General features: G+C 43.2%; 1 protein-coding gene across 1 annotated transcript; it reads left to right on the top strand.

Annotated features, from left to right (window-relative positions):
• The first annotated feature begins 3,927 nt into the window (after positions 1-3,927).
• LOC118944703 (uncharacterized) lies at positions 3,928-10,197 on the top strand. Its single transcript, XM_090236111.1, has 8 exons — positions 3,928-4,236; positions 4,584-4,641; positions 4,885-5,032; positions 5,128-5,164; positions 5,397-5,680; positions 5,929-9,478; positions 9,668-9,743; positions 10,007-10,197. The coding sequence occupies exons 1-8, from the start codon at positions 4,048-4,050 to the stop codon at positions 10,156-10,158; spliced, it is 4,494 nt and encodes a 1,497-aa protein (XP_090092237.1). The 5' UTR covers positions 3,928-4,047; the 3' UTR covers positions 10,159-10,197.
• The last annotated feature ends 2,987 nt before the right edge of the window (positions 10,198-13,184 follow it).

Raw genomic sequence — 13,184 nt, 5'->3', positions numbered from 1 at the left:
CCGCCAGTGCCGCCCGTCTGCCAGGAGCCGCCAGTGCCGCCCGTCAGCCAGGAGCCGCCAGTGCCGCCCGTCAGCCAGGGGCCGCCAGTGCCGCCCGTCAGCCAGGGGCCGCCCGTCAGCCAGGGGCCGCCAGTGCCGCCCGTCAGCCAGGGGCCGCCAGTGCCGCCAGTCAGCCAGGGGCCGCCAGTCAGCCAGGGGCCGCCAGTGCCGCCAGTCAGCCAGGGGCCGCCAGTCAGCCAGGGGCCGCCAGTGCCGCCAGTCAGCCAGGGGCCGCCAGTAAGCCAGGGGCCGCCAGTGCCGTCAGTCAGCCAGGGGCCGCCCGAGCAGTTGTCCCTCTGTCCCGAGCAGCTGCTTCACCTCTGTCCCGAGCTGCCCCTCTGTCCCGAGCAGCCCCTCTGTCCAGTGGGGTCATTGAGAGGGGTGGCCATGGTGAGTAAGCCAGGGAGGCGGACAATAAGGTGGACTAAGACAATGGTGAAGTGGGGTCCGCGTCCCGCGCCAGAGCCGCCACCGCGGACAGACGCCCACCCAGACCCTCCCCTATAGGTCAAGGTTTTGCGGCCGGAGTCCGCACCTTTGGGGGGGGGGGGTACTGTCACGTTCTGACCTCTATTTCTGTTTTGTATTTATTTAGTATGGTCAGGGCGTGAGTTGGGTGGGCAGTCTATGTTTGTTTTTCTATGTTTTGGGGCATTTCTATGTTTTCGGCCTAGTATGGTTCTCAATCAGAGGCAGGTGTCATTAGTTGTCTCTGATTGAGAATCATACTTAGGTAGCCTGGGTTTCACTGTGTGTTTGTGGGTGATTGTTCCTGTCACTGTGTTTGTCACAGGATAGGACTGTTTTGCGTTTTCACATTTCTTGTTTTTGTTAGTTTGTTCATGTGTAGTGATTTATTAAAACATGAATAACCACCACGCTGCGCTTTGGTCCGCTTCTCTTCCTCCTACAGACGAACGCCCTTACAAGCGATGTCTGCTTTTTCCTTTTTTAGAGCACATAGTATCTTTTTTCGTTTTATTGCATGCCCTAGACCATGGCAGTTCCATGTCAATAGATTCAAGGTACTAGTCATCGTCATCGAGCAGTAATCGAACTTTAGTGCAAGTCATCGCTGGGTAAAAATGGATAGTAATTACAGCTGCGTTCACATAAAAGGAAAATAAATGGTGTACATAAAATAATAATCTCTGAACACCCCAGCCGAGTTCCCAAACAACTCGACACATCCAGTTGGATCTATTAACCGGGAACAGTTAGCAACGCACAACGTCTCCCCACCAAAGAAATGCCTCATCCTCTCCACCCCGCATTGAGTAAATAACATAGTTGCCCTCGTCCAGACCACAGTAAAAGAGGGGAGAAAAATAAAAATCAATAGCCAAGCCTACATATACCTCCCCCGAGGGACATAGGGAACCCCAAGTAATAATAGCAACAACAACAAAAAAAACAGGGAAATAAAAGTAGGCTGAAACATTAGTAGGCCTAGGTTAGGCTATAAAACCCATCACTCTCAGTTAAAGGAAAATAAATATAAATTGGACTGCTATAATGACCTTTAGGGGGTGGGTCTCTGGATATCGGCTATATGTCGTCTTACCTCCTTTAGTAATGGCATTAATCGCATTTAGTCATTGGTCTGTTTCTCATTGGCCAGGATTGTCTTTCAAAAAACGTTTTGCCTCTTCGGGAGTTTTGAAGTGTCGCAAGGCTCCTTGGTGAAGAATCCTGAGCTCGTTTGGGTATTTGAATCCCCTGAAGATGCCTCGGTCAATGGAGTATTTCTTCACTTCGTCAAATTCTCGGCGCTTTCGGCGTATTCCAGCTGACAGGTCCTGGTGTAAAGCGAGTTTGGCGTTTCCCACTGTGATGGTGTTGTTTTTCGCCGCCTGTAGGACTCGTTCCTTGTCGGTGAATCTCAGGAAACGTATGGTGATTGGGCGCGGTGGTTGTCTGGCTGCTGGTGGGGGCCTCAGTGCTCGGTGAGCTCTCTCGAGTTCTATGGGCCTGTCGGTGGACATGTGGAGCCACTCGGGAAGTTTGTCTTGCAGGTAGCGGATCAGTGGCATGTTTCCCTCTTCTTTTTCGCCCAGATTGAATAGAACACAATTATTCCTTCGCCCCCTGTTTTCCAGGTCCTCTGTTTTCTCTTCCAGATGCTCGATTTTCTTTTTAGCATATGCTATTGTTTCCATGGCATCTGTCAATAAGTTTTCCATGGATAGGATTCGCCCCTCTGCCTCAACCATAAACGCGGGGCGCCTGGACATCTTGTTGTTGATGTCAGGCAAAGCGTTTTCCAGGATTGTCACCTTGCCCCCTATCGCACTGAGCTGAGAGTTAATGGCATCTAATTTAGTGTTTAGTTCTGTACGTTGGGATCTCAACTCAAAGGATGTCTTCGATAGAGTGCGAGGTTGGCATTCGTTGTGCCTCGTGGGGGAGCGGGTTCTCTTGCTCCTGGCTAATGGCGCTAGTTTTTTCTGAAGCTAGCTTCTTCTTGGAGGCTTTTTCCGTCGCTAATACTCGAGTCCGGGTAAAAATGTCACCCATAGTGTCGCCGCCATGACTTTTTCTTACTAAAGCTAAATGAGTTTGAACTTGGAGTGCAGGTAAGATTAGGAATTGGAAACTACTTGTGCGGAGCTCTTAGTTCATGCGGCCATCTCGCCCAAGGGTCACGTGATCCCCAACAGTGCTATTTTAAGTGATTTTCAAGACACCCAAAGTCAATTTAAATCCACAACAAAATCTGCAGGATAAAAATAAATATAATCAAACATTCAAATAAGTAAACAGGCTATATTAAAGTGCACTAAACATAGAGACAGATTAACCATGGAGAACACGAAACATGATGACAGATTAACCAGGGAAGTGAATTTAACAGAGGTTAAAGCTAAAACAACAGAATCTGGGTACGTCTGTGTGAAGAGGTGTGGCTTTAGTGTGGATTTGAATAGTACACAAGTAGGCCTACGCTATTTTTGCACTGTAAAACTTTTTTTTAAGTGTTATGTTTTCCCAGATTCATAGTGTTATGCAGGCCAGGCCTATCTAGGAAGGCTGGGCATAAATTGTTTGCTCACAGCATCACATGATGACGTGGGCAACATAAACACTTAAACTCTGTAGATTAAAGTTAATAGTAATCAAAACTAATTTCACCACGAAAGGAAGTGCAATCGAAATGAATGAAGAAGACAATGTAATTCTAGTGAGTTAATAAAATGACAAGGTGTTGCCTGTCAGCGTTGTAGACTACTGCCTCACAAGCCCGGGCTTTAGTGGCACTGGCATACGCGCTTGCCTCTGCACTGAAGGAGCCACCGAACGCGTCCGCGTTGCAGCTCTCACTTTCTCCCGCTACAGTATGTCCTACAATGACATATTTGGTGGGGATTGGCAGCCAACAATAGGATTGGATTGGGACTAAATCAAAGAATAAAACGACATTGAAATGAATATTATTAACAAATATTTCCCAGAAGATTTTGGGTTCAACCTAAGGCTGACTAGGACAGATCAATCAACTTGATCCGACACAGTAAGCCTACATGTCATACGTAAGTAAATCCACAAGAGAGACAATATTGCAAAGGCAGGACCATGTTCGATGGAAGGCGTAGGGGTAGGCAATCGAAAACGTTTGACGGGGAAATTTCTGTCAATATTAGCTAGTCCTACTGAGTGGGCAAGTAACCTTTCCCGCGCTCTTCCTAAAAAATACTATTTGTGATGTCATAAAGGTCTAACGTTCCATGACGTAGCATGTAGCCCTAAATTACAGTCCCTGCCTGCAATATTGTCCTCACTCTCGACCTGAACTCAACTTGAATGTAACCAACACAGACAAGGACATGCTTTTTGAGATATAAAATAGCTTGAATGGATGAAGAAAAGGTAAGCTAAATTACTTCATACAATATTGGGGGGAAAGTAAAAAAGGGTAAAGCAATATAAGCGGATATTTCTTGTAAAAAGCTATAACATATTGTAAAGCAAATGTACCATTCTTTATAAAGTCACCAGCTTAGCTCTGATATGGCTGTAGCTCTATTTATGATGTCCTCTGCACAGATCTACTCTGACATTGACATATTATTACTTATTGGAATGTCTGTCCTTCAGGTAGCACAGAGGGAGGATGGTGATCCTCAGAGGGAAGGAAAGGAAGTTGTTGAGGAAGAACCGGTGGCCACGCCCAAAGAGGAGGCCAAGAAGGGAAGGAAGGTAAGATAGCAGTAGTGACAGAGCACATAATAGGCCTACTGGGTTACACTCTGTACCTGATAGCAGCCATACCATAGATATCTATATATGTCAGATAACAACATACGTAGTAACTGTTTTCAAAACGTGTTTTAAGAGCTGCTTTGACCTGGCCCATAGCCTATTCATAAATTGTCTCAGAGTAGGAGTGCTTATCTAGGATCAGTTTTGCATTTGAGATCATAATGAATACAATTATTTGGGCAAGGTTGAGCCCACACCTTATCTGATGAACTTTATGTATACGGGCCCTGGTGTTACATGTCTGCCATCATTTGAGCTCTGGAATCTGTTCTGTTCTATCCTAGGCAAAAAGTAAGAGGAGTGGCAAGAAGTCAAGGAAGCTGGGCACTGACAATGATGCAGGTCAGAGATTTACCTCTGTAGTACTACATTGTTTCTCTCTTCTGTCTGTGATGTGAGGTTGTATTATCCATTTTCAATGAAACTGTAGTCTACTGTAATCAGTAAGAAAGGTCACATAGATAGCTTTATTCAAATAGGCCTATTCTAAAACCCTTAAACAATGAAATCAGAGTATTAAGAGATAAAATGTCTGATTTCTCTTTAATTTTGTTTCTACTTCCTCTACGGCAATCACATCTTTAGTCTCCAGGAATAAACACCTGGATAGAGGATCTGTAATTGAGCTCCTGGAGAAGAAAGCTGTTAAGGCTGCATTCGGCCCAGGCAACAAGGATGAGATGGAATACTCCTACCCAATCCTCATCTCATTCCTGCGCAATCTTACTGATGAGTATGTTAAAAGTTTTTCTGTAATGTTCAACATTTATGAAATATTGTGCAGTGGGAACTAAACACTAACTAAAACACTTATTTTAAATTGTCTAGGCAGTGGCAAGTGATCTACAAAGGACTAAAAAACCCTGTAAGTTTCCCTACCTGCCTTTGACCTTTGATGTGTCAATGATCTGTTGAATTCAGAGATTAGCCATCAAGTCATATTCTGTTATTCATGTTCTCTGTCAGACTTCATCAAACTTTGAATTCAGTCACAGACAAGAATAACAATGTTGATCAAATGCATTCTGTTCGATCTAGAATACTTTACATCACAGTTCCATTGAAAAGACTGTTTTTGTTCTGTTTGTTCAAAACAGATGACGAAGGAACAGCTTGCCAAATTGTGCAAGACAATTGTAACCTTCATCGCACAGACCACCCTGCAGATCCTGCTGCCAGCCCTGGCCCGCGTACTTGGGGTAAAGGACTTTGCTGACGACGACACTGACTCACCCAAGAGGGGTGGCAGTGCAAGATCCTTTGCTGCCTTTGATCAGGAAAGACTGGAGCTCATCCAGGAAGTTAGATATCTGGCGAAGAAAATGTATAAGGGCGGCACAGGGGCTCAACATCTCAGGTCCCTAACACCCTCTTCTAAGAGGTATGTTCCCCTCAAGGTTTTCATGTATGGATTTCACCGAGATCATCTATCCCAGTGTTAGCCAATGCAATTTACTCTATCTGATGTAGTACAAAATGTAATGTATCAGCCTTTGAGCATATTCAAATGAATGAGCATGTAAAGCGATCAAAAGGACATGTAGATATTTAGAATACTAAAATTACAACGCTTGACCGATTTGCCAAGTTAAGACAGGAATTATCATGCTTTGCTTGTTCGTTTTAAAGTTCCCAGACCTCAGTGAAAGTCCTCCTGGGAATGACAGAGGACAGAATCATCAAAAGTGTCCAGGAGCAACTGTCTGATCATAATATCCTGTCCTCTTGCCCACCTGAGCTGACTGTTGGTCTTATCAAGGTGGTGGTCGAACAGCTTAACTCTGCCCTCTCTGCGACCATCAGCAGAGCCATTTCAGGGCGGTCCTCCCCTATTTCTTCTGGTACCCAGGCCGCTGAACAAATGGTCAACATGGTCCAGAAATGTTTTGATGATCACACCACCCCAGAGGACCAGAGCTCTACCTCTGTATTAGAGTCATGCATTCCACCTGCAACAGAAGAAGTGATGACTGTTATCGCAGAGATGGTGGGTGAATTGGAAAAAGAAGATCCGGAATTGGCTAAGGTTTTTCGAGATGTGGCTGTGAAAGTTAAAATGTTGGCATCTGGCAGTGACCTTGTAGTGGAGCACCTGGATGTTGAAGACTCTCCTGTTCCAGAGGAGCTGAACATAATATGTACATCTTGCAAAGCAATGATGCAAAATCTTGGCACTCTGTTTAGTGTGAAGTTCAAGACCAAAGCCTCAAAGGCTGTGAGTGAAATTCTTGTGAGAAGGTTAATGAGCGATATCTCTGGTATGGTTCAACCTTCTCATTCGTTTAGTACCACTCCAAGCTTGATGAATGCATCTAGCCCATCTGACAGGATCCTTGATTCTGCGGCCACTGAGCTCATACAGACCAAAGTAGAATCTGAGGCATCACAAATAATTGATAACTTTGTTGAAGATGTCAAGGACATTGTGCAGTATGCTGAATTAGATCAGCCAACAAGCACCCAGAGAGATACCCAAGTGGGACACTGTACGACAAACTGGAAACCCTTCCATGCAGCTCGTAGACTCTGCGAGAGACTTCAGGCAAAGCTGGAGACATTGTTCCTCAGAATGGGTGGAGCTCCAGTCCAAGGGGAAGAACTTATGGAAAAAGCTGACTCCAGTGCTGTGCTTCTGGAGCATACTGACTCCAGTGATCTGCCTGTTTCAATCCTGAGCTTGCCTTCCCCATGTAGGAGTGAATCCCCTATATCAGAACGTAGTTCATCTTCTTTATCTGATGGATGTGATTCAACTGACTCTGTAGGAGAGAAAACACCAGAGCAACCTGAAACCAGTAAGAGTGAGGCAATACTGCAAGTGGTCAACTCAACAGGACTTGGTTCTCTCCGTAAATGCCAAAGTGAGAACTCTCAACCATTACTGTCTCTCTGTGATTCCAACATGGTGCCCTGCACCAAAGAGGTCTTGTCCCAGATTGTGACCATGTATAGGTCAGAGGTGGCAGATTTGGAATGCACATCATCTGTTGCAGAGGGTTCCTCTTACAACTCCCTTGAAGTCTGTGGCTTTTTGGACAGTGTCATGTCTTATCTAGAAGACATGCCTGTGTCTGGTTCTTCATGGTTGGAAGGATTAAGAGATACTCCAGCCTCAGTCATTGAGAAACTCTCCAGTGAGGAGTTCCAGATGAACGCTACCAACGAAGTGCGAAAAATACTGATCAAATCAGTCAGTAGCTTTCCCAGCAAAGTCAGTTCCAGCCAGACAGATTCTCAGATGTTGCCAGCAAAATCAACAATTTCCTTAAGGCATACAGATATAACTGCTTTTGAAATCGTTGGATCAATTACAAATGACATGAAGAGCCTTTTCCCACCCACAGAGTCTTCTACTACTCTATGGCAGGCAGACTCTATGCTTCAACAGAGTGATGAGAAAACCTCAGAGTACACTGAGGCCACACCCAAAGGCTCACAGTCTGGTTTGGAAGTATCTGAGAAGAAGATCTGGACAACTGCAAAGACTATTTACCACAATGTGAAGACAAAGATGATGAATTATTTTACATGGCAAAATCAAGTCAAAGCAACAACGGCTCAAGCCAAAAAGACCCTCAGCCATATTCTGGTTTTAATTCAGAAAGAGCTGTCAAAATCTGACCAAACGGTGACTGCGCTTTCACAAATAGAGAATGTGGTTGGAATGATGCTGAAGGATGTTGAAAGGGTAAGCAGTGAATGTGGTGAGGAACTGATCTATCAAGCGCCACAGCGTTCTTCCTCCTCGTTGTCATCCTCATCTGCCAGATCAAAGAAGTCAGAGTGGGAATTTTCACTCCCTGGCACTCCCATCTCTTCTGATTTACCAGAGAGTATTACTCAGCCCATTGTGAGATGCTCAGTCATCGACATGGGCAAATCTACTAAGCCAAAAACATTGGTGTGTGATGCCAGGGAAAGCATGTCTGCAATAGTGGATACCATCATAAAGGAGGTACATCCAGAGGAAGAAGGGGAGGTTGCATTCCACCCTGATCTAACAGCTGCAATAGCAAGACTGGAGGAGCTCATATCTCAGGGTAGGATTGGTGCTCTCTCACGTGATCTTACTCACCAAGTCAACCGCATCATTTCTGAGAGCAACTTGACCCCTCTGGTTCTGACAGTGGCGGCTGGAAAGAGTGCATCCGATACAGTCCTTACTGAGCTGAAGAGGAATGACAAGACGGTGGGGAAGCCCACAGCTTACAAGCTGGTTCAGCTTTTTGCAGAGGAGTCTGTGAAGCGCCTCTTGCTTCCTAGCCTTGTGCCCTCTACAGCTTCAATGAGTTTGGCTCAGGGAGTTAGTGTGCCGGCTAGCGTATCTGAAGATAGGATTTCATGTTCTTTTTCTACATCAGCATTTAGTGACACAGTCAGCCTGTTTACCAAAGTAATGGTAAGTCAGGTCATGGACTCTGTGGTTTCTGATGCACAAAGCAGAGGGTCATCTCCAACCGGAACTGTAACTGATATAGGCAGTCTACTGAGTGGTAAGTCCTACCCTCTGCCATCTTTCTCTGCCATCAGCATGACAACAAGTGGGACCTCCAATGCTGCACAAGGCTTTGAGGCCAACATAGATGCTGAGGAAAGGGATACCATCAGTTGTTTCGGTGTACCTCAGAGCATTGTTTGTGATCAGAATTCAACCAGCCCGGATGTTGCCTCGCTTTCAACCCCATCCACTGTTAACTTAGTCGGTGATGATGACTTCACCGGCCTCATCAGCATGTTAGTGGTGAGACTTCTGTCAAAAATACAAACCCAAACTGATCTGTACCCAACTGACGTCACACGCACGTCACAAGACCTGATTCCAAAAGTTATAGCTGCCTTCTGTGCATGGTCAGGCTGCTCTGAGACCCAAGCTTATCCCAAGAACCTGAAGAGTCACAAAGTATACAGCACCGTCTACAAACATCTGTTGAAGGAGTTTGGCTCAGAGAAAATACTCCAACTGGCCGTGTCGACTCAGGACTCCACTTTCAATAGGATTCTTGTGAAGTTATTGAGCAAGGAGCTTCTCCACAGTTGTAACGAGGCATCAAGAGCAGCCTCAAGAACATCTTTCGAAGCCACCAGGCCAGAAGCTCTTCTCATGGCTGAAGATGTGAAGGCTACCAGAGGGAAGCTGTCTTTCCTACAAAGGCTTGCCAGACTGAAATTCAACTTAAAGGTACATCACACTTATTTAAGTTAACAATTGTGTCAATGTGAGTAAACAATGTTATTTAGAGAAAATGTAAAACCATCCATTAATTCCAAAACCATTTATAAATCTTGTTGTGCTGGTGTGTAAGATGTGATCGTTATTACCGTGAGATTGTTCTGCTGTGACAGTTGTTTTGACATGTTTTTGTTTTAGCCATTCATGATGGGAAACAAGAAGAATTCCCGCCATTCTGAATCCAAAGACCAGACTACTGCTGAAGAGATCATGTGTAAGTCCATACAGCAGGACATTTACTGTTTGAGATATTGGTGTACAAAGCTGCTATTGCAAAAATATTAAACCCTATATACAGTACATTATATATTATCGATGGTAATCTCTTATGTAAAATTATTTATAGTTTCCAAATCTCAAGATTCTGGTTCTCATTTATTTGTGAAAGTAATAATGAGTTGAAACTAAGAATACAATATACCATCATTTCTAAATGAAAGTGCATGTCAACTCTCTCTCTTCTGTCGCCCAACATAGTGGCACATCCTGACACATTTGGACTCCCAGAGGGTCTTCCCTCCACCTCTCAACAGGAGAAGCCTCGCAAACGTCCCCTTCTAATCAGGATGTTTTCCACCATCTCCATAGGCCTATCCAAGCCATTCAAACGGTTTTCAAAGCAAGCTTAATACAACAATTTACTTTAATACAGTAATATTTGCATTGAATTGATGGCCTTTGTCTTCTTTTGTGTTGCCCTGTTAACACATTTGATTAGAAAATACATAGTATATTTAGTTTAGTTTATTATGCAGTCATAGTCACGGTGTAGGCTAAACAAAGTAATGTTGTCCTGAATAATGTATAGAACATGCACCCCCACCCACACACACACAAACAGTGTGATTAATTGAACACACACACTTCAGTTATGTCCCACAACCAACATTCGACCAGATATCAATGATTCAGTGTAAAATACATGTACTGTAAAATAAACCGTATTTAATTTACAACCAATAAAATAATACATGATGCAGGACACTCAGTTATAAGGGAATTAACTGGTTTAACTTCTCAAACAGAAACACACACATTTCCATTTTCTGTGGATCGCCCATGTTTATGTTTTACTGAATGCCAGTCTGACCTTTGACCTGTAGATGGCAGTAAAGGTCTACTTTTGCTGCAGATCCTCTTCTAAAGCTCAAACCTCTCTGGACAAGGAGCCGAAACATTTGTCCCTAGTGAGAGAGTGTGTGTGTGTGTGTGGCAAGAAAAGGGAATATTGCACTACACTTTTATGATACAGATACATTTTGCATTCGGTAGCATAGCACAGCTGTAGTTTTTTCAAATGCCAAATGTACATGTAGCATGCTTCTGCCTACAGATGCTTTTCTGAGTGACTTGTGTTGTGAGAGAACCAGAATTCAAACATAAACTCCTGGATTACATTTTATAATATTGTCAGCTCTTTTTAGTAACATATGGTAGCATACATGTTTCACACGGTGGCAAGTCAAGCTAGTTAGTTACATGTAACAACATTACATTATATGGTCAATGTTTGTGTGTATCCTCTTAGCTTTTACCTTCGACATCAACAAGCGACGCACGGGCTGGTCCTGCAGACTCCCACGCCCATGGCCCAGGAGAAGGCTGGGGGCCACCTGCTCACTCACGTCCCAGCCATCTCCTTTGAGACCGACTCTACTGTGGAGTGCACCTCCAAGAGGACTCCGGAAGAGAGGGACCGGGTGAAGGTTAAACTGGCCAACATGGCCTTGATGGGAAGGATCAAAAGTCTTGGCTGTGAAATGCCCATTATGTGTGATTATCGAATTGATCATTTTCCACTTTTGAAACAACAATGGGAAAGACAGGGTTTATAGCAAAGGTTGCTCAGATTGGGCTTTTGGAAAAATTGGGAGAATGAAAGTGCACTCCTGATTCAGAGAGAAAGATCCAGCTTAATCATCCATACCATTGTTTAAATTACAATTAAAAAAACATTCAAACTGTTCCTGAGTTTCGAAAGACAGAGAAAGGAAAACATCATTATCTTCAGTCTGTTCACACCTGTTCACACAAGTCCTACTGTCCACAATCTCAGGGTTCTTCAATACAAACACACCTGTTTCAGAAAACCTGATCACTTTCACATTCGAACAATGTTTGTAGGATACTTTTCAATAACTCAATAAATGTAAGTGTTGAAACCATACATAGCTGGTAACTTGAGCTCGGCAGAGTAGTTTTGACCTGTGTCCAGATGCAGTCATTTATGTTGTCTAAAGGCAATTTGTCTCTTATAACAATGTTATTTTTCTGAATAATCTAATTTAATTGACTGGTAGGTAGTCACTAACTATTTGTAGCATGTGTTCCTCTGTTTATTGATATTTACATGGTGTGTATGTGTTAAGATGTTAAGTAATTAATGTTGATATTATCCAAAGGGTTTTTAACTGAAATGTTAAATGTTGGTGTCTCGATCTCAGACATTTACGCTCATATTTGTAAATAGTATTTCAAAAATGGCAGAATCAAACAGTATTGGAATAGTGACTTGTATTTTGCATCTAGAAGTGTAAGAATTTTAGAAGAATGCTATTTCATCAGTCAAATGTTGCACTGTTTGATAAGACAGGGTAAAGAAAACCTCCATTTTAATGAGTTTAGTTGTGAGTTTGACATTTTACCACAAGAAGTCACTATAATACTAGACGTTATCAAACAGGGTTGTGCTGAAAATCAAATGAACCACAGCCAAATTAATTATTTGCAACTAAGAGTAAGATTAAAAAAGACATGTATAACTTACTTTCTTGATAAAATACATTCTAAAATGTCAATATATGTGATTTCTGAGTATGTAGTGCACATATCTTTTTAAGGCCCAAAGCAGACGTTTTTATATCAATATCAAATCATTTCTGGGTAACAATTAAGTACCTTACTGCAATAGATTACGATGAAAATGGTCAAAAATGTATTTTTTGCAAAAAAAACTTTCTCAAGCAATAATTTTGCTAGGACTGTCTGGGAGTGGTCAGTGTGGAGGGGAAATTAAAACTAGCTGTTATTGGCACTCTCTTTGTCGTTGGTCTATAAACCAATTTACACATGGTGATGTCGCCATGGAAAGCCAAAACTCTCGCCCATGCAAACCTGCTGATTAGAAGGTGAGAAACTCTCTTTTCATGGCACTTCAATATCGAAGTGAATTTTTCGTAGCAGGTTAGGAAACTGAGGTTAAGGTTAGAAAAAGGGTTAGGGTTAGTGAAAATGCTCTCCAAACCTTCTACGAAAATTACTTTGCATTGAAGTGCTGTGAAAAGAATGTGTCCCTGCTCAGGTGTTGCATGCATCAACCAATGGTTGTGTGCCAAGTCATCCATTGTGTCATCGACTGACAGATTGCTATAACATATGATGTGGTTAGCTGACACACAAAATACCTATCCAGGCAGTGTAAGATCTGGCAAGTGTCAGCAAGGCCTGGGCAGAGGAACATGCTCCGTATTTTCAACCAGAACTATCAGGAAGCGACCCCGATCACATTTTTGTAAAACACATTTACAGTGTTAGTTTCATCAGCTGTTGTACAATATGAAATCTAATTATTTTGACTTCACAGGGCCTTTAAATGTAGGCAAACAACTTTTCAGCATTCAAACTAATCTACCCAGCCAGATTCAGCACCATGGAC

This window comes from Oncorhynchus mykiss, chromosome 5 (genome assembly GCF_057628025.1).
Source record: "Oncorhynchus mykiss isolate SJ-2025 chromosome 5, ASM5762802v1, whole genome shotgun sequence".
Lineage (NCBI taxonomy): Eukaryota > Metazoa > Chordata > Actinopteri > Salmoniformes > Salmonidae > Oncorhynchus > Oncorhynchus mykiss.
This window is presented reverse-complemented; position numbering and strand designations above follow the sequence as displayed.

Bases quoted from the DNA above. Each gene is read 5' to 3' on its own strand.
- LOC118944703 (XM_090236111.1), top strand. From the start codon at position 4,048: ATGGCTGTAGCTCTATTTATGATGTCCTCTGCACAGATCTACTCTGAC. The intron at 4,642-4,884 runs GTCAGAGATTTA...TCACATCTTTAG, and splicing joins GGGCACTGACAATGATGCAG to TCTCCAGGAATAAACACCTG. The intron at 9,479-9,667 runs GTACATCACACT...TTTTTGTTTTAG, and splicing joins GACTGAAATTCAACTTAAAG to CCATTCATGATGGGAAACAA.